General features: G+C 42.0%; 2 protein-coding genes across 5 annotated transcripts in view; one reads left to right on the top strand and one right to left on the bottom strand.

Annotated features, from left to right (window-relative positions):
• Positions 1-177: 177 nt before the first annotated feature.
• On the top strand, positions 178-8,626 carry LOC127358785 (HMG box-containing protein 1). 3 transcript variants are annotated; one of them, XM_051392166.1, is made up of 13 exons: positions 178-274; positions 1,346-1,450; positions 2,450-2,557; positions 2,650-2,845; positions 3,439-3,565; positions 3,796-3,907; positions 4,020-4,129; positions 4,596-4,752; positions 4,838-4,982; positions 5,121-5,239; positions 5,415-5,598; positions 5,683-5,824; positions 5,966-8,626. In XM_051392166.1, exons 2-13 carry the CDS (start codon positions 1,360-1,362, stop codon positions 5,981-5,983), a joined length of 1,509 nt encoding a protein of 502 aa, XP_051248126.1. In that variant the 5' UTR covers positions 178-274; positions 1,346-1,359; the 3' UTR covers positions 5,984-8,626. The 3 variants fall into 3 exon arrangements, with proteins under 3 accessions (XP_051248126.1, XP_051248127.1, XP_051248125.1); XM_051392165.1 differs by lacking the exon at positions 178-274 and adding an exon at positions 301-1,208; XM_051392167.1 differs by lacking the exon at positions 1,346-1,450 and having other exon boundaries at positions 244-274.
• Positions 8,627-8,686: 60 nt separating this feature from the next.
• The window catches only part of ptprz1b (protein tyrosine phosphatase receptor type Z1b), a 68,771-nt gene continuing 57,429 nt past the window's right edge, over positions 8,687-20,028 (bottom strand). For both annotated transcript variants that reach the window (XM_051392161.1, XM_051392163.1), the window contains 18 exons: positions 17,409-17,553; positions 17,223-17,314; positions 17,019-17,104; positions 15,962-15,982; positions 15,053-15,149; positions 14,882-14,964; positions 14,672-14,806; positions 13,975-14,106; positions 13,632-13,789; positions 13,332-13,467; positions 13,106-13,252; positions 12,931-13,024; positions 12,703-12,776; positions 12,464-12,592; positions 12,219-12,371; positions 11,912-12,054; positions 11,636-11,771; positions 8,687-11,466 (listed from right to left, as the gene is read on the bottom strand). In XM_051392161.1, coding sequence (XP_051248121.1) covers positions 11,323-11,466; positions 11,636-11,771; positions 11,912-12,054; positions 12,219-12,371; positions 12,464-12,592; positions 12,703-12,776; positions 12,931-13,024; positions 13,106-13,252; positions 13,332-13,467; positions 13,632-13,789; positions 13,975-14,106; positions 14,672-14,806; positions 14,882-14,964; positions 15,053-15,149; positions 15,962-15,982; positions 17,019-17,104; positions 17,223-17,314; positions 17,409-17,553 — 2,105 coding nt within the window. In that variant the 3' untranslated portion in view covers positions 8,687-11,322. The remainder of the gene's footprint in view (positions 11,467-11,635; positions 11,772-11,911; positions 12,055-12,218; positions 12,372-12,463; positions 12,593-12,702; positions 12,777-12,930; positions 13,025-13,105; positions 13,253-13,331; positions 13,468-13,631; positions 13,790-13,974; positions 14,107-14,671; positions 14,807-14,881; positions 14,965-15,052; positions 15,150-15,961; positions 15,983-17,018; positions 17,105-17,222; positions 17,315-17,408; positions 17,554-20,028) is intronic.

The following is a 20,028-nucleotide window of genomic DNA, read 5'->3' as shown; positions in this document are numbered from 1 at the left end:
CGGTCATTCTGTTTAAAATAATATATATTCAGTATACAGCAGATTACACGTTTGGTAATTGTCATTTGAGCTACTTTTGGTTCAGCCATCTTTCATCATGTTAACCCACCCAATGTTTTATTGTTGTGGTGATGGGAATGAAGAGAACAAGTCTGCGTTGAACTGACCAATGAGGATGAGAGAAGCAGTAGATTGACATGACGTCTGACCAATAGGATCGCCGGGGGAAATGTGTTTATACCAGCCCCCTTTCCCGTACAAGGCGACTGTTTTGGTGAGTTAAGGAAAGTTCATTGAAATCATTTATGGCTTTTAAAGCGTCGAATTTGAGATGTGATTACACAATTTGAATGATTTCCCCCTGAACTTGGCTCAGGAGCAATAACGTGAAACTGTCAACGTTTATTTTCTGCCGTAAATGCAGTTTCGCTGCTCTCCGTAAAGCTTCATTGTTGACGTTAGTTGTTTTGTTGCCTTTACGCAATAGGACTGCTCGTCCATTTTAATGTGTTTAAACATATTTGGACACCGCGAATCTCATTAATATCGTTAACTTGTTCGTTAAAATACAGACGGCGACGGGTTTTCTTTCGTTTTCGTCGACGTAACTTCAGTATTTCAACGGCACTTTTGTTTCGTCAGTAGATAAAACGCTGCTTCGTCTGAACTTTACCGACGCTTCGACACACAGACACCTGTAGCATGTAACAGCAGCCGGCAGTGGCTCAATAGTTAGTCTGTACTGTGCGGTTAATGTCGTGCTTTTGACTCCTTTTAAACTACTTACTGGAAATGTATTATCGCTGCCTTTCTCAGTATTGAATGAATGGGCTTTTTGTGCGCATGCGTGCAGGATCTCAAAAGTTTATAAACAAGGGGAGGGAGTCACATGACGAGAATATTGCGAAATAGATGAGATAAACATACTCTTATCATGTTTACAGGTTTATATCCAATTAGATTCATAAACCTCCATTAAATACTTCAGTGGTAAATATAATGGAGCATGAATGTGTCTAAACATAGGTGTGTTATTAGGTAATGGCAGCTCAGTGTTACCCCATGCCACCTCAACCATTTATAGCCTATACATTACAGCTCAGTGAAGGATTAAGTTTCTCTGTATGTGTGTGTGTGTGTGTACGCTTGACCCCTGGGTTCCCGTAATATGGCTAATGCTGATACTGATGCCAGTAGTTACCTGTACTGTAGGTGATATTTACTACATATATTTCTTATATCCTTTATTTTGAATATTTACATTAAAGAAATTATTATAATGCTGGTAAAGACATACTTGCGGGCTGTTAGATTATACATTTATTCAGCTGTCTGCATGTTTCAGTGACCGTTGGCATCATGGTTTGGGAGGTGGTGACCCCGGCCGTGCTGTCCAGCGACCCCAAACATCAGAATGTGCGGGATTCTGAGACTCAGGGTGAACACACAGGTAACCACAGAGCAGTGGACCTCCCAGTTCACCTGCGGCTGTACTGTGTAATTACTGACACAATACTCTTACAGTGATTTAGTGTTGCAGCTGTTGGTTGACTCACCAGAGACAGATGGTCAAAATAAAAGCAGCAGAAGATGAGATATGCAGTCTTTGGATTCTAACCAAGAGTCTAGATTTGTTTTAAATTGGACCCTGCATTAATCTACAGCACCTCCATTAAAATGTGTAGTTTCCAGGCCCAGGCTCCGGAGTTACAAAGACATTAGACAGCTGAGTAAACTGATGTTAATGTGTGTAAAATCAGTGGAGTGTCCCAGTAACTAGCAACCAACCAACCGCCAGACAAATCTGTCAAATTGGGAAAGCTGTTTGCATCCTTATTTCCAATGATATACTAATAGTTATGTTGGCAACTTATGATTATTTTCATTGTTGATTAATCTGCTGATTATTTTCTAGATTAATAAATTAATCATTTGGTCTATAAAGAAAGAAGAAGTTAGAAAATAGTGAAAAATGTCCATCCAAGTTTCCAAAGTCCAGTGTGATATTTTTAAATGTCTTATTTTGTCAGTCCTAAATCCAAAGATATTCAGTTTAATATGATATAAAACAGTCAGGAACTCTTTTTTTTCTGCTGGTAGTAATAGTTGTCAATTATTTTTCTGTCGATGGACTATTCAGTTAGTCGACGCATCGTTGCAAATCATAGGTGATGAATAAATAGAATGAAAATATCAATATATTGATAAGAATGGCAATGGACTAATAATTGATGGATTGATATGTAAGTTTTTCTTATTCTATTCATAAATGTGTTTTACTAGAACTGTTCATACTTTAATACTCAGACTTTGTAGTTCTACTCAGTAAATCACTCTGTAAATCTAACATGACGAGTTGTTCTACAGGCTACGTTAAACAATGAACAAATGTAAAGTTGCTGGGAAATTAAACTTTGACCTCCTGTTGTTTGTGCGGTCTTACCTTCAGGAGTGATGATGGCTGCAGACGGAGACCAATCACTTGACCTGCTGTGCTGTGAGGAACGCCTCCCCTCCTCACCCGGCTTCCCCACCAGTGACAGTTACATGGAATACGGTACAGCGGATGGATGAGTAACGCATGTGGGCTTCACGTTTCTCAAATCAGTCAGACTTTTTCAGCTAGTGCCTGTCTTCTCCTCCTCCTAGACGACCTCCCAGACCTGCAGGAGGTTCAAGAGGAGGCGGAGCCAACAGCGCCACCCGTCTACCAGGTAGACGTGGGTGTGTCGCACCAGGAGCGACATGCACACGCGCAGCTTCCCGACACACACTGGCTGACGCAGCTGGCTCACATCGCCACGGGACCCCAGAGCCCACTGCTGCAGGAGTCTCCTCACAGCAGGTAGCTGCGTAACCATGTTACTGATCTAAATAAACCAAATAAGTAGCGAGCAGGGCCGTAGCTAGGATTTCCAGAGTCTACAAAGGCCCCGGTATATCACCAGCCCAAATAAATTCATTGAACTGTTCAAATATATGTTTTGTACAATTTATCTCTACAGAATTCTGTTTGACAATGCAGTTTCAAATCCTGCCCCTCAAAGACAGGAATATAAAGCCAGTGGAGGACTAAAACCGTCACTGTAACTTAAATTGTCAAATTTAAGAATGTTGACTTTTAAAAAAACATCAGAATCAAGCTCAAAATGTGTCATTTGTATGTTATTGTTGAATGTAAAGCATTTAACAGAGACACTACTAACTCAGTGGTAGCTCCGGCCTTGCTTTTAATCATACCAAAATGAGAATTAATATTCACAAACATGCAGCGCTGAATCACAGTGAACAACATGAACTTTAAGGAGTATTATAAGCTTCAGTATTACAGGAACACCACTTCTTCTAAATGTGCCATCCGCCCTACAGAGGACTTCCTGTCCTTTACTAGCTGCTACAACTCAATGCGTGCAACTAATGAGCCTCTGTCATTTTCAGTTCCTCTCCGGTCTGTCTCTCCAGCACCAGCTGTAATCTACATTCCTACGCTCGGCCTCCTCCCCCTCTCCCCAGCGGCACCTCGTCACCCCCCAGAGGTCACGGCAGGGAGCGTCGGCGCAGCAGGGTAGAGCTCACGTTTACCTGCTTCGTCATCACTCACCGTCATTAAATACTGTCAACAAATACAAATAAAAGTATTTTATGATCTTTCACGTATTAAAACTGATTGGCCTCTGACCCTGTGCATTAGAAAAGCTGTGTGTTTGCAGTTTGTTTGGAGGACAAACCGACAGCTCTTGGCTCTGTTTATTTCCCAGTCGTGCCTGACGATGCTGTTGCTTTATGTTTCAACAGAAGAGCAGTGAATGTGGGTCTGCAGTGTCAACCAGATCCTCTCTGTCTGATGACGAAGACATGGGCTGGAGCTTCTCCTGGCCCCCCACGGCCTGGCACTGCTTTCTCAAAGGTACACACACACACACACACACACACACTCTCACGTACAGGCATACACAGGGCAACTTGATGATGAGATTTTATTCTAAGCTGTTATCTCAGGGCAGCTATTCTGTCACCAGGCACTCATCTGCGCTTCCACACCGGCTCTAATGTGGAGTGGCAGGACGTGGAGGACCTGGACTCTGCTGAGGAAGACTCTGGCGATGAGGAGCAATCCAGATCTCTGAAGGTACATTATGCAAGAAGCTTGTGGCTGCAGTTCGACTGTCAGGTCTCTGAGTTCACAGTGTACTTTTTGATTTAAGTCTCTGTCTGTAGCGTTATGTGGTCTTTGTCAGTTTGGCTCAGTGTTAATGTATTTTTAACAATTGCAGCAGCAGCAATCTGAATAATTTACTACAAGGAGTTTTTAAATAGTTAGTTAGTCTCAAATTAATACTGATGCCTCAATATGACCTACATAAACAAACAAGACCATCACAGAGAAGTTTGGCTATTTGTATTTAGTTATTCTTAATGCACGCCACTGTGTTGGTGGAAACATTGTGTCCACATGCGGTGCCAGAATCAACACAAAATGTAGGGGCTTTAACTAAATGAAAGACTTAGAAGGTAGGTAGTTCTGCTCGCAGTCTATGTATGCAACAATAAGCAATGGTCCACCAAAAGAACAAACACTGCATGCTCTTCTGCAGAGTTATGGTTCTGAGGGTCTGCAGCTGGTGGAGCATTCAGAGATCGTGTTGTCTGGTCAGGCTGTCCTACAGCTGACCTTTGACCCCGGGGCATTCGGACATGCCCCCCTGACCGCCCGGTGCCAACTTCATCACCCCTTCTACATCAAAAACAGAGGTAGGAGTGATGGTGAGAAAACGCTAGAACTGTTCAAAACTCTGATTATATCCACTTCCTTACACTCTGGCTCACTTCCTGTTAGGCTGGTCGTCATTTTACCCGAGCTTGACCGTGGTGCGTCATGGGATACCGTGCTATGAAATGGAGGTGGGAGGTGTGTGCCTTCCTCCAGGACACAGAGATGCCAAACACACCGACGACTCACTGGTGTTTGACACATTCAGGAGGTAAAATGTACCTTATGGTATAATGCTCCAGTAAACATACAATACATGTGATAACCGTATGCTGTTCTGAACCTAAAGCAACAGGTTAGTTAGTGTGTGTGTGTAACGTCTGTTTCTATATGTGTGTGTCTTCCTCAGTTACGATTTCACTCCTCTGGATTCTTCTGCGGTTTACGTGTTGAGCAGTATGGCCAGACGGCGGCGAGCCTCCCAGTCCAGCGGGGGAGCTGCTTCTCCAGACAGAGACACACCACAAGGTACTGTGCTTCAAATCTCCCACATTTTGAGACATTGTCCACTGTGTGAGTAATTAGAAACATTAAGAATAATTCAGTTTGTAATATCCAGAAACACACCGTACAAAAACACACGAGCAAGGGTCGAGGATGCGTTTCATAAAAGAACAATTGTGGATGTGTTTAAAACCTGCAGACGCCCACAGTCCCGGTCACTCCCATTCTCCTCGTCAAAAGCCAACCAAAAGCCAGAATGCCAGCACAGCAGGAAGTAGTAATGCCACGCCCACCAAGTGCAAGCGGCCAATGAACGCCTTCATGCTGTTTGCCAAGAAGTTCAGGGTTGAGTACACACAAATGTACCCGGGCAAGGACAACAGGTGGGTGTGATTACATGTGTGATGTGAAGCTGTGGTGTGTGTATCAGTGTTTATTATAAAGTAATGTGTGTGTGTGTGTTTTAGAGCGATCAGCGTCCTCCTTGGTGAGCGGTGGAAGAAGATGCGAACTGAGGAGCGGCGGGCGTTCACCGTACAGGCCAAAGCCCTCGCAGACGAACAGAAAAGACTCAACCCAGACTGCTGGAAACGCAAACGAACCAACTCTGTAAGGACACACACTCACTTACACACGCGCACGCGCACACACGCACACGCGCACACACGCACACACACACACACACACACACACACACACACACACACAGTGCCTCCTTCTGCTGTCTAATTCCTCCTCTGTGTCCAACAGGGTTGTCAGGGAAATTAAGGTTGCTGACATGAAGAGGAAGGATCTGCATGGCCTGTAGGAGTACACACACTCTCACTCTCTCCCCCACACACACACACACACACACACACACACACACACACACACACACACACACACACACACAGTGTTCAGAGGTGAATTAAAGGAGCTTTGTGTATATTAATACAATGCTTCGATATTATATTTTAACAACAGACTTGATCTCCCAAAGTGAGGACTTGTTTCCGTCATTTGAAAGAGTCTCACAGTAAAAAAAAAAAAAAGAGCACCAGCATCTACTTTCTTATAGAAATGTTTAAGCAGCTCTCTTGCTTTTAAAAAGTGCTAAATGTAACATTTTAAAGAGTTATAAATCATTATGTGTTGATAGTAATTATAACAACGTAAACAACATCACATTTGAAGGCTCCAAAGCACCTCAGCGTCTCCCTACGGAGAGAAATATTTTTCTAAATGAAATTACGAAGCAGATCAACTGGTTTTCGTCTATGACTGGAGTTCATCTCCACGAGTGATTTTACAGCAATGTGACAATAAAAGAAAAAAAAAAAAGAGATTCTGATTACTTTCAGTTTCTCACCATATGCTTGAAACGGGTGGAAGGTTTGGTGCTGTAGCATTTTAGGTAAAGTAGAGAATGTAGCTATTTTCCCAAAATTAAATATTATATATAAAGATATAAACAAAGTATTTTCTTGCCTGTATTACTTGCATTTGCACTCAGTGTATTGCACAAGACCACATATATTTTAACTTTGCTTTCATGTAAGTTATCATGTAATATTTAGTTATTTAACAAATGTTTGCCATAAATTCTCAAATAGTGGACTTAAGAGAGAACCAGGCCTGTATTACAGAAAGAAATGTTGTGTTTCCATAACAGTTGCTTGAGAAAGTACAATGCCGTGGTTTTATTAAGCTCAATTCCTTTACAGCCACTGACAGATACGAGTGACAGCGTGTGCTCCCTAGCTTTTATTTATTTTATTTTATTTGAGAATTTACCATACATATTGACATATATTGACACAAGGCATATAAGACCACATGGGTATGCTAGAGAAAGTTGCCATTATAGCACAGGCTGTCGGGATGACAAGAGGACTTGATTTGGGTTTGCCAGACATCATCTACACTGCTGAAGTGTCCTTATAAGGAGTTCGGTCTACACCTGCTCTATTTGGAAAGTGTCCTGAGATAACTTCTGTTATGAATTGGCGCTATACAAATAAAATTGAATTGAATTGAATTGAATTGAATTCAAGACACTGGATCCCCAGCAGCTGTAGGGGAGCAACAGAAAATATCCTCTCAGTGCAGGAATCCATATATGTTATTGCTTTTGATTCTAACATTATCTGTGTGCCATATTAAGATTTTCTTAGATGTGTTTGAGTATGTTTGTGTATAATCAAAGACACATTAATACAGGGGAGAGCTGACGAGGGTTCATGTTACTCACAAAGAGTTAAAATGGAAAAGCACAGAAAGTGCTTGTTTGGCCCCGCCCCTTTAGGTTTCTGGTGAGTTTTGGTGGCTTTACTTTATGTCCATAGAAACAGATTATAAAAGCATTTGTAGCATCTGTGAAGACAGGTAGTGAGCACACTGAGAAAATACTAAACATTCTGACAGCTAGGATGGGGGGGGTTTGTTAACAGTGGAATTTGTTGCCATAAACTACTCATTTATCAGTAATCAGAAAAATCTGTTTTTAATCAGGATGTTGGTGACTTAAGAAATGTAACATGCTGAACTCTGAATGTGTTTACATGCACCCAGGAATCTAGTCTCCTACAGGAGCACCTGCGGCTCAGGGTGGAGGTCTGGAGACATTTATGCTTATTGACCCTCATGTAGTTTAGGCTGCCTCTGAGTCTGGAAGCCTGTCAAACAGCCCTCAGAATCCACTGACTGTACAGTGATCCCAATGATTAAGACTGTGAGGGTGAAAATTGCTATCACACTGATGTTACAGCTTAAAGCGAGGCCTAAAGCATCATGTCTATGTTCTAGCTACCTAAATATATTCTCCATAACCCCTTTGTAGGTCTGTCTAAGCAAAAAGCCATTTATTCATAAAATATCATGGCTGGAAAACAAGGACCCAGAGCCCACAGGGCACAGGATACAGAGTAGAAATCTATATCCTAAAAAAAAATATATATATATAAACCCAGCCGCTGAGGAGTGCATGTAAACACACTCACTGCAAACATGATGATGTGTGAGGCTTTGATTGGCATGTTACTGGATGAAAGTGCTTCATATAGAGTTATATATTATATGCAGAGTGTGGAGGCTTGAGAAAAGTGACATGTTTTACAGAAATAGTCAAAAATAAAATGAAATACTCCCAGGGTGGACACTCATATTATCACTGCATAACGAGGTTTATTCTTAATGCACTATATACACTTTATCTTATGTGACTGCTACAGTATAATGTGTAATGGCAAATATTAATATGATTATACAGAAATATATATTTTTGGTTTTGACTTAATCTGTGTTAGCCTATCATGGTTGTGCATTGATTATTTAACTTTAGTTTGTCTTTACTATCATGTACAGGTCGATCAGGGGAGACAATGCAATACAATGTATTACGGTATAAATAAAAGCATGATAAATCTGTAATCCCATTCATCCTGTGTCTTTATGTGTTCAAGAGTGTGTGGAAATAAATTAAGGGATAAGTTTGGGTCTAAACAAGAACATTTTATTTTTTCCTCCAAGAAAAAGAAACAAGTTGAAATCATAAACAGGGTTTGTTCAACCTGTTGCTATATACATACTGCACCAGTGTATGGCTGGAGATAAAGGTATAGACATTAAGCTGCTACTGTAATCATAAAGATAAAAAGAGATAACATTCCATTAAAACTATAAACATGATCAATATTTCCAGGCTAAAATTATCAAATAGAATCCACACAGTTAAATATGTGTAAATGACTAGAAAATCACTTTTTATAGTAAAATAGAAAATATATAGAGGTACAGTATAAACATACAGCAATTTGGCCTTTTGATGTATTCAGGGATATTTACACACAAAGAGTGTTGCGCTTCAATCTGCTTTGAATCGCTGTCTGGTTGAGCAGCAGTAGCCGATCTGTGCCATTGTGCATCCCCAGATGAGCTAACGGCAGAGTGCACGCGGATAGAAGCCGCAACATCGTTTGAAAGATCGCGTCCGACGCAGGGGAAACATTTGGACTCCCTTGAAATGAAAACAGTCGTAGCATGTGGCACAGGGACGCAGAGGAAGTGCAGGGTCGAACATCAGCAAGTTCAGCTGTTTGTCTCTAAACTGAATGTTTGCAACAATGTGACAGCTGGCTCAGCTGAAAGATGGACTGCCTTACTTATAGCTGATTATATGGATGGATCACTCTGTTGCAGCAGTGGTTGGAGAGGTTTAGATATTTTCTCTAGCTGTTGATCATTTGAATCCATTGTTAACTGACATGAAATCAAACTGTTTACAGCCACGTGTCAGCCTTACAGGGGCTGTCAGGTGTTGTGCAGATTATCACTATAAATCTGATCTTTTACAGATTGTCTGAGCCTGATGACGTTCCCCCCACTCTCCTCTCTGACCTTTAAGTTAACGAGCATAACGAGACTTTAAGAAAATAAAAAAAAAAAAGATCACAGGTCATTATTTTGGCATATTAGTCACACAGTTGTATCAAAACCGGTTTAAAGTACAAGAACATGAATTACAAAAGGCACGGGGGGGTACCAAAGACCATGGAGCCAGTGGCAACAGGACATGAACAGATAAATTCAACAGCAGTAAAAACCAGCAGTCAGTTTACTGTCACTAGTGAGGCCTCAAGAGATTTTGGTTATTCATCACATTACTCTAAATAAGGATACGTGGTAGTTTGAGCCCCAGAATCTGCTGGTTAATGTGCAGTGCATACAATATCATCAAGGGTTGAGGAGGGTTTAGCATAATTTCCCTTTTTTAAACATAAAAGCTACTTTCATTTGTATTTATTTGTATTATCGGAACTCCTGCTTTAACTTTGTTTGTTTTGCCTGTTTTCCAGTTGCAATTTTTATTTCAGTTTTTTAGAAAAAAAGATGGAACACATGAGAGTGACGAAAAAGAAGCAAAAAATAACAATTGTTCAAATGAAAAAGAAAAAATGTTAAAGATTAATTTAGGAAATGAGGGTAGGCCTGTTACTGGAATTAAATAACTGACTCCCTTCATCATTAAGAAAAGTGATTTTAGATTTTAATGAAAGCCCTCAAAAGGTTTTTTTGCCGTCTCTCTGCTGCTTCAGGCTGCACGCTGAGCAGCAACACATACACAGCTGGAACGTCTGGAGGCTCTCATTGGAAAAGGCAGTGAAGCTTTTTTGGTACCACTTTCTAATAACGAGCCTGTTATAAAGGACTTTTTGAATTTTAAACACGTCTTTATCAATGGCTAACAAATTGTTCACCAATGCTTTATAGATCAGTTATTGGGTTGGCAGAAATCTCATTGGCTCATGTTTATCCTTTCTATTCTGTAAAAACATAGTTATCAATCTTGGGTTTTCACTTTCTAATTAGCAAGTCTGTGTTATAAATGTTTAATAAAGGGCTTTAATTAGCAAGTCTGCAACATGTTACTAAATGGATTTTGGTCCATCTCGTCTGCAGCCCTTTTCCAGAAATAACTCAAAGCACAACCTGGCAACACAAACATTGTTTATTTAAAGACTTATAACTGATCTATAAAGCATTACTAAATTATTTATTAGCCTTTAATTAATTAACTAAAACCAGGCTGCCTGATCAGACAGTGGTACCTTTCACATCATGGCGGGTTGGTCAGACATGAGCTCTGTGTCTGGTAGATTCTGTAGCTTAGTCTGCTGTGCATGCTAATGCTGACAGTATGAGAAGTAAAGGTCATCCCTTTAATGACCTGTCTGCAGCTGCCAGATGTGTTTGGAGGGAAAACGAGACACACATGAACTGCGTCAAAAAGAAACTACGTAAATGATAAAAAGCAAACTGCAGACAGCAAGTTGTTTGAGCTCCTGTTTAATGGGATTCACTCGTCATAAAAGTGGTGTTTTTGTTTTCATTATTTATAATTAAAAGGGAAGAGAGTGATTTGGATTACTTAATGTACGACTGGATTACTTATTATTATTTTATTTTTATATTTTGACTAACGATCTCTGATTATTGAGCATACTGTACATTAAAGCATTAGCATGCTCAGTGGACACAGCTATTAACCATAGACACAAACATGATGCCTTTCATCCTCTCATCACAAATGAGTCAATGTGCATGTATGTGTGTGTGCTTGTGTGTGTCTACATGAGGGACTCCAGACTCTCAGCGATGTTAGTCTGTCCCAGTGGTACAGATCCGTTCGTTTCTGGACTCTGCAGGGCTCTCTGGTCCTCCTGGCTGCTAACCAGACTCAGCACAGCTCGGTACAGATACTGGTACTGTTCCTGTGGGGCAAAACACAGCTTCAGGACTGAACCATGTTTTATTATAAAATAATACCTCTTACTGCCTTATTTTTTTTAAATAAATTATGATTATGATGATTATGATGTCTGAGGTGCAGTTGTTCACCTGTGTGTGTGTGTGTGTGTGTGTGTGTCTGTCAGTACTTACTACATCATTAAAAACCCCAGGTCTCATGAGGTTGGTCATCCGTGCCACCTGGTAGACGTCAACCGCTCCTTCCTCCTCAAGCTGACTGCACAGGGTGGTGAGGGCACAGAACAGCCCTGATGTAGCACCTCCCAACCTACACACACACACACACACACACACACACACACACACACACACACACACACACACACACACACACACATATAAATTTACCCTTGCAAAGAAAGAACAAAATGTCAAATGAATGAATGAACCTGTCTGTGTTGTACTCACGGGTCGTGTATGACCGTGGGTCCGTCTGAGTGTCTGCTGTGCTCTCTGACTGTGTTGACCAGATCAAAACTGTTCCTGATTGGGCTGTCTGGGTTGGGCCAGCAGGTGGCGCTGTACTGGCGCACCTCCAACACATAATTGTTCTAGACAGAGGCAGAGAAAAACAGAAAGGAGGGAGTGACGTCTGTGAGAAAGATAGTGCCTCAATATCTCAAGTGATTAAATGTATGCAAAATACATACATACAACGCCACGTCTGTGTGTGTGTGTGTGTGTGTGTGTGTGTGTGTGTGTGTGTGTGTAATACCTGTGGAGACTCCATTGTAAAGTCCTGCACCAAAAGCCTCTCGTCATTGGACAGACATACATGCTCCTCGCCCGAATACGACACAGTGAAACCCTCAAAGCTCATTGGCTGGTCTTTTCTGGGCCAGTAAACACAAGACTCGCCCTCCTTACTCTGACATAAACAGGAAAACATGTGAACGGGTGTGTTTATATACAGTCACGTACCATACACAGTATGTGTTGGTGTGTGTGCGTGTGTTGTACCTGACAGTGTGTGTCTGGCAGACAGACAGCAGTGTGCGTGTTGTGTTCCCAGATCATTCTCCAGAAATCTGCCACGGTGCTGCTCAGAGGAGTCTGGCTCACTATGAACTCCTTACTGTGGTGGTGTCCCTGAGAGAGCACGAGCAGCATCAAACTACCAGCGAACGGTTTGTTCACGTATTAAAAACAGAAAAAAAAACAGCCTTTAATAAAATGGTAACAATCTCCAGTTGTCTCACCATGACGTAGGAGGCGTTGATGTACCCCGTGGCGTTTGTTTCTGAAGCGGTCAGACACACTCTTGATCTTTCCACTGTGCAAAAACACAAAGACGTGACTCAATGAATCACTTGCGAAGAATAAAGGTCTTAAAAGTAGATTTTTACTGCTGGTGCTCTCTCTCAGAGCCTCAAGATCAGGTAATGAGCTCAAAGCCTTTGAAGATCCTGTGAACCGGCCCTGCTTACCAGGCATCAGAGCTCTGGCTCTGTTCCTCTCAGCATTGCCGTCTCTCAGGGCCGTGCTGTAGTCTGCGTGCTTCGCCTGCCGCTGACTGATCAACTGAAACGCAAACAAACATTCAGTGTGCACTTGCATGATAATGACCCCAAATCAGAGGTTTATAAAGACAACATGCTAGACCTTGAACTGTTTGTCCATGCGGGTCCTGCCCGACACCCCGGGGGTCAGGAGGTCGGACACGTAAGTGTGGAGGAGGTCCGAGGTCACCGAGGTGTCACGGCTCAAGATGGCCTCCACCAGAGCATCGTGGATGAACACGTACTGCTCCTATAGGAGAGAGACAGGTGGTGAGACAGTCTGTTCCCAATAAGGATGGACATCAGTGGGTGTCTGTCTGTCCGCTTACCTCCGTCTGGACCAGGAAGTTCCTCTGCGTCCGTACATGTTTTAGGAACCCGAGAACGTTCACCGTACCCTGATCCTGGATCTGCTGCAGCATGCTGTCTATCACTATGTAGGTTCCTGTCCTTCCTACGCCGGCACTGTGACACACATCACATGTTAAATACATGTACTCATGGCATATGGCATATCTGACATAACACACACACACACACACACACACACACACACACACACACACACACACACACACACACACACACACACACACACACACACACACACACACACACACACAGTGTACCTGCAGTGTACCAGTACGGGTCCCATCTCCTGTGTCCGTGCCCGGGAGGATGCTCTGATGAAGGACAGGACAGGCAGAGTGTATTCTGGGACGCCCATGTCTGGCCACTGGGTGTAGTGGTAATGGAGGACAGTGTGTTCAACTCTCCTCTGAGAAACCTGGAAGAGCAGAAGGGGTGTTATTATGTGTGTGATTTTTGTGTGGGCACTATTTGAGAACACATGTATCTAAAGAGCTTTACAAAGCCTATGTTTGTGTGTGTGTGTGTGTGTGTGTGTGTGTGTGTGTGTGTGTGTGTGTGTGTGTGTGTGTGTGTGTGTGTGTGTGTGTGTGTGTGAAGTACCTTATTGGTGGTGTCTCTGACAGTGAACGTCCGCAGTGTGTAGTAAGCGAGGGTCTTGCTGCTCTTCAGGGACACCTGGTATGGACCGTATTCCTCCTGGTTCTCCTCCGGCCAGTACTGGTCACATTTTGTCTGTAGAAATATGATATAAGATGAAACAAGAGGATGACCAGCAGAGATGTGTGAGAGAACGAACACATCCCTCCGTCTGTAAAAAACACTAAATAGTTATTGTCTGTTCACCATGTCAGAATTGACAAGAAATGATAGAATATTGTAGCTGAAACCATAAGGTGGCAATAATCAAATAATGCAGTACTGATATGAAGGTCACATTAAAAAACATAAAGCTGCTGTAATCAATATTTTTATGAACAATGGCTCAAATTATATATATATTGTTGCTTATAGTATTTAAATTTTACAGTACATAATAAACATAATGGTAATGTCTTACTCGGCCATCACAATTGCACTTTTGTTTCAAGTAACAATTAACATTCACTTAAATGTGCATCAGCATCTTGTTTTAGATAACATAAAGGAAGAAGGCTACAAAATTACATTCCTTCCAGATGAACGATGAACACTACAGATTTCCAGATGTGTTATATAATACAATTATATATCCAGATTTTTTTTTACTGATCTCAGGTGCTGTTTATTTCAGACTGGTTGAAGCAGAGTGACCTCCTACCCGTCCTTTCTCCTTGAGGTTGGTGATCATGACAATAACGCCAACATTCTGCTGCCAGATCATCCTCCAGAAGTCTTCCCTGCCCGCTCTGAGAGGCCCTTGAGCTGCGATGTACGCCCTCGTTCGCTCATAACCCTTCAGAGGAAACCACTATTTAGTCAAAGAAAACACAGTGTAATTACAGTTTATTTTGGTGGAAAACACACTTACGTCTACAAAGTTAGCGTTAATGTAGTCCCCGCATTTCCCATCTCTGTCCAAACTGCTGGAGAGCTTGACTCTACTGTGGTCATCTGATGAGAGGAAAAGGTTGATCAGTTTCACCACTGCTGGCTTTTACAATTAAATGTTGAACAGTGATCGTACTGAACAGTGACGTACAGGCCAGTATGTTGATGTATCGGTTCTTGCTTTTGTTGTCTGGGTGATTGGAGCTGTCGGCAGTGATGCCCATGTCCACCGTGCACGCCTGCACCTCCTGAAAAACAATAGAAAACACAATTAAGATTTGGGTTACTCGCTCAGAGGAAGAAAAACTTGCTAATTAGCACAAAGAGTGAGCATGAGATGTGGCTGTTTTCCTTCTGGACAAACAGGTTGTTATCTTTTTTAATCTTTCATTGGTCTGTAGCTGTCTATATTATTATAATACAATGGTCAAGAGTCTAGAGTGAAAACATAAGCACACGAATGAAGCTATAACCAGAATTAAGATTTGTTTATGGAGGAATAAAATAAGGATTTCGTGGGACAAAGACAAAGAATAGCACACATTAGGGTTACAATAATCCCTGGTTCATTTAGTGAAGTCCACACATGTGCTAAATCCATCTCCATATACAGGAGAAGGAGGCATAATTTGTGATCTATGCAGAAGACTGATGCAAGTGTACCTGACCTGTATTAAAGATTCATATTCAATTAAAATGTGGGACAACAGTCTTACAAAAACAGAATTATTACAAAGGCAGTTTTCATTTTTATTTCATTACTATAAATAAAAAATGCTACTCAGAAGGGTCCTTGGCTCCATCTCTGTTTCAAAATATGTCTGAGAATCGGCTTCAAAACAAGCTCAAATCTGAAGAAACAAACTAAAACTCTCATTTGTACACATTTATATCCAAATGCCTATTCATTACTAGCAAAGAAATTTACTTTAATTATTTACCAACTTTACATTCAATGTCGTATCTGACATAAATGACGCAGTCTACAAACACACTACTGGTTTGTCAACAGAGGGTCAATCTCTGCAACTGCAGAGGGGTCATACTGTAGGTGTCTTACCTCATAGGATTCTTTGACAATCTAATGGAGGGTGGTGAGGATGCAGAAAGCACAACGATGGTGGTGGAGGTGGTGAAAGGAGAGTGGGAGGAGGAGGGGCAGGGGGCAAAATGTCAAACAGACAGACAGACAGACAGACAGACAGACAGACAGACAGACAGGGAGTCAGTGCAGGTACAGGAATATGGGGTTCAGATACACACGGAGAGGGCGGTGCTAAGTGGGAAATAGACTGATATTCCCAACTGAGCTGTTAGCTTTTAACCATGTTAGCCATGTCCTCTCGTTGTACACTGTGAAATATTAAGGCATCGTATAGCTAAAAAGGTTTGTGTGTATCTACAAGTCAAGGCTCTGATCTGCTCCTTCAGTTTAGCCTCTTTTTTTTTTTAGATTGATATAAAATGTTGGTTTGTTGCTGCAGCTACAGAAAAGCCCAAAACCATATAACAAAATGGGAGAAAACACACAAATACACTTACATGGGAGAAGTATACTTGAATTAATCCTATCTGTGTGTGTGTTACTCAGGAGGTTCATGCTAGGAAACAGAGGTGACTAATGTCATGCAGATGTACCTATTGTTGAAACACAAGCTGTTCTACAAAACAACATTAAGATATGTCAATACTCCACATGAGACATTTCTAAAACACCAAGATTAAGACTTTTCCAGCCTGAAAGCTTGTAATAGGAAGTTTTTAATCCATCAAAACCTGCCTATGAAATCCTCTCCTGTCCTATCCTGAAGTCCTGTCAGGGCTGAGAACCAAGTAGCACTCCCATGGTTAGTAGCGAACACCCTTCCTGAATACTGTTGCACAACATGTTGTACATGGAAGTTACACATTATCACTGTGCTGCAGGATATCCCTGAAGAACATGATGTTAATAGAGATATGGAAGAGCATTAAAGAGCAATGAGGTACTGTCTACTTATACACATGAACCAAAACTATTTCTACTATTTTTTTATTGGAGGATTCTTTCAAAATATCTTGTGGCTGTTTACGTTCCCCTCATAAAAAAAGATTCTAAATATGAACGATCCACGTACCTCAAAATCCTTGGAGAAGGTGTTGGTGGTGTGCAGCTCCATGACGTGCTTCACAAACTGCTTCACTGTCAGCGGCTCGTGACCATCTGCAACCAGACAGTGAACATTTAACTGCATGCTTCGTGGCACAGTAGTGTTTGATCTCACACTGATGGTGTAATAAATTCCTGTGTGTGTGTGTGTGTGTGTGTGTGTATGTGTTACCTGTGGCCAGCAGCAGGGGTGTAGATGGAGCTGATATGACTTTAGGTGATGCACCGTCATCTGGGTAGAAATTAGCCGCCTGGAAACAATTTCTGTGACACAAACAAATGAGAATTGAAGTGAAGTGCACAGGTGAAACTCATCCAGGCAGATACTGACCTAGTGTGTATGTGTGTGAGAGAGTACCTCCAGTAGATGAGTATGCCCACAAGTACCAGGAGACAGAGGATGGTGAGAGTGGAGACGACAGCCAGAGGAACCACTGTCCTCTTCTCCCTCTCCACGCCTCCGACCAGTCCGATCCGAGACTCGTGGCTGCTGTTGCTGCCCTCTGAGACAGAGGATGAAAGAGCGTCAGAAAGCATAGAGACAGACGTAAAGATCATGTCAGTATAATGATCTCTACAATTTTAATTTAAAGTTTGTAAATCAGCCAAAAGCTCCAGAACAGCTACTAAATGGATCTTAAGGTCAAGCTTTGTCTGCTTCTCAGCCAGCTTCTAAAGGAAATCTGGCTTTTTAGCCTCTCCACTATGTTCTGTAGCTAGTACTAACTTCATCTGTCTGCTATTTGGTGCTGGGCAGGTGGCATACCATTATCAGAGCTGAGAAAACGCTGCCTGCTGTGGCTCTAAAACGAGTTTGAGGGAGCCTAAAAACCCAATCAATGAGCTGAGACACTAAAATGCTCCATAAAGCTGAGGCAAACTGCCAAGTTGGGTAATAATTCTCGGTGGGTTCGTCACTGCAATCAACCTGTCTCACATTACACACATTTCATCCTCTGTAAATGTAAAAATATTGTTTATTAGAGCGTTTATGTTTCCACCAGCAATAACAATGTTGTTTGGCATAAATGTCTATTCAGTCATTGTTGCTGAAGATATAAAACAAAAAGCATAATTTGGTGTGTAGGATTTAGTGGCATCTAGTGGTGAAGTAGCAGACTGCAACCAAGTGAATACCGCTTGCCACCCAAGCATGTAGGAGAAACTGCGGTGGCTCTGAGACTTGCAAAAACCGCAAAAAAGCCCCTATCTAGAGCCAGTGTTTGGTTTGTCCTTTCTGGGCTACTGTAGAATCATGGTGGTTCAACATGGCTGACTATGTAGAGGAGGACACACTCTCCCTCTATAGATAAAACTGACTCATTCTAAGGTAACAAAAAACACAACAATTCTTATTTTCAGACGATTATACACTAAGAATATTATATTGCATTTCTGCCAGTAGATCCTCCTGAATGTCACACACTGCTCCTTTAACTCCAACTGTGTAGGTTGACACTAACTTGTATGTATGAAAGAAGTATGTAAGAGGGCAAACTGCCCTGTCGTATTGGGTCGCAGAGAGGCAGAGCTGAGGAGAAGCTGAGCATTGAGGGACATTTACCTTCCATTTGCTCCTTTGCGGCCTTGCTGCCATCTGTCAGTCTGAGCAGAGGGACGCGACGCCCCAACACAGGACTTCTTGCAGCATGAAACAACAACCCGTCCACAGTTGAGAACGGCTGTAAACTCTCTCCAATCACAGATGCATCAATGTCCTCTTTACCACCTACTTCAATGTGTTCCTCCATCTTCACACCCCCATTACTTTTACCATCAGCGTCTCCCTCTGTGTTATCCTCCAGAGTCGAGTTACCCCCAACGATGTGACTGTCAAGACTTATGTTTCTCTTTTCTTCATCATTTCCACCACCATTGTCATTTTCTTCCCTGCTGCCAAACAGTGGGGACTCTGCTGTAGGTTTATCTCGACTGGCAGACAGCTGGAGACCTGGATCCCTTCTTCCAGATACAACTTCTTTGTTGCCATCTGCCCTCCCACCACCACTTAGATTTTTACTGACAGCTTTGATACCTTGTGTGTCATCGCTGACTTTCTTTACTTTTCTCGTTCCCTCTGCATCGCCATCTCCAGAACCAAGGACGTCCTCAGGCCAGCTAAAAACTCTAAAATAGGACTCAATTTCATCCCCACTGCCAGTCTCAGAGTATATTATCTTTCCTGCTAAAGTCTTACCTTCAGTTTCTCTCTCTTTCTCTTCCAGCATGTCACAACCTGCTGTGCTATTGAGCCGTCTGACACTCTCATCTGGTTCACCATCCACTTTCCTCACTCTCTGATTCACAGTGTCGTGTATACTTTGTGTCTCTGCGGCTTTTTCACTCTCTTTCTTTCTACTTATTTCGCTTCCTGCCCCATCTGTAACATCGTATTTTTCACTATCCATCTTAATTCCTTTTGATTTACTTTTCTTCACAGTGTTATCCATCTTGAAGCTAACAGCTGAGTTTAGAATAGTAGAAAGGTCAGTCCTGACTGTAGTGACTCCATCAAACTCCTGATTGAGCCTTTTGCCATAAAAGCCGGAGCCTGATCCACTAGAATCAAAGAATGATGAGTTCTGTTCCTCTTCACGTCTATCCGTCCCGTCATACTCTTCATTGTCAGGAAGTGGCAAGATGTTCAGACCGTCTTGAATCCTACCATCAGTATTTGTGGTATTTCCCTCAACTGTGTATGTTTTTGATAAGTTGATGGTACTCGAGTCATTATCAGGCACAAGAGGAAAGGAGTATGCAGTGATTAAGCGATCTGGAGAACCCAAAGTGGTAGAGGTCAGAGGGTGTTCTAAACCCATTTGTGAATGGACAATAGAGTGCTCTTCAGCAGTCTTGTCATTATGATGAAAGATAATGCCGCTCCTCTTATCTTTAGCAGAAGGACGGAAACTGCTTGTGTATTCATTAAAAGGGTCGAGAGACTCAGGTGTGACATTGAATAAATCTCCTTCAGCAGA

This window comes from Dicentrarchus labrax, unplaced genomic scaffold (assembly GCF_905237075.1).
Source record: "Dicentrarchus labrax unplaced genomic scaffold, dlabrax2021, whole genome shotgun sequence".
Classification (NCBI taxonomy): domain Eukaryota; kingdom Metazoa; phylum Chordata; class Actinopteri; family Moronidae; genus Dicentrarchus; species Dicentrarchus labrax.
Note: the sequence above shows the minus strand (reverse complement) of the source record. Positions and strands in the feature narration are given on the sequence as shown.

Coding starts and splice junctions, on each gene's coding strand:
- LOC127358785 (XM_051392165.1), top strand. CDS start 1,169: ATGGCTAATGCTGATACTGATGCCAGTAGTTACCTGTACT. Junction 1,451..2,449: donor GACTCAGGGTGAACACACAG/GTAACCACAGAG, acceptor TCTTACCTTCAG/GAGTGATGATGGCTGCAGAC. Junction 3,908..4,019: donor CTGGCACTGCTTTCTCAAAG/GTACACACACAC, acceptor TTCTGTCACCAG/GCACTCATCTGCGCTTCCAC.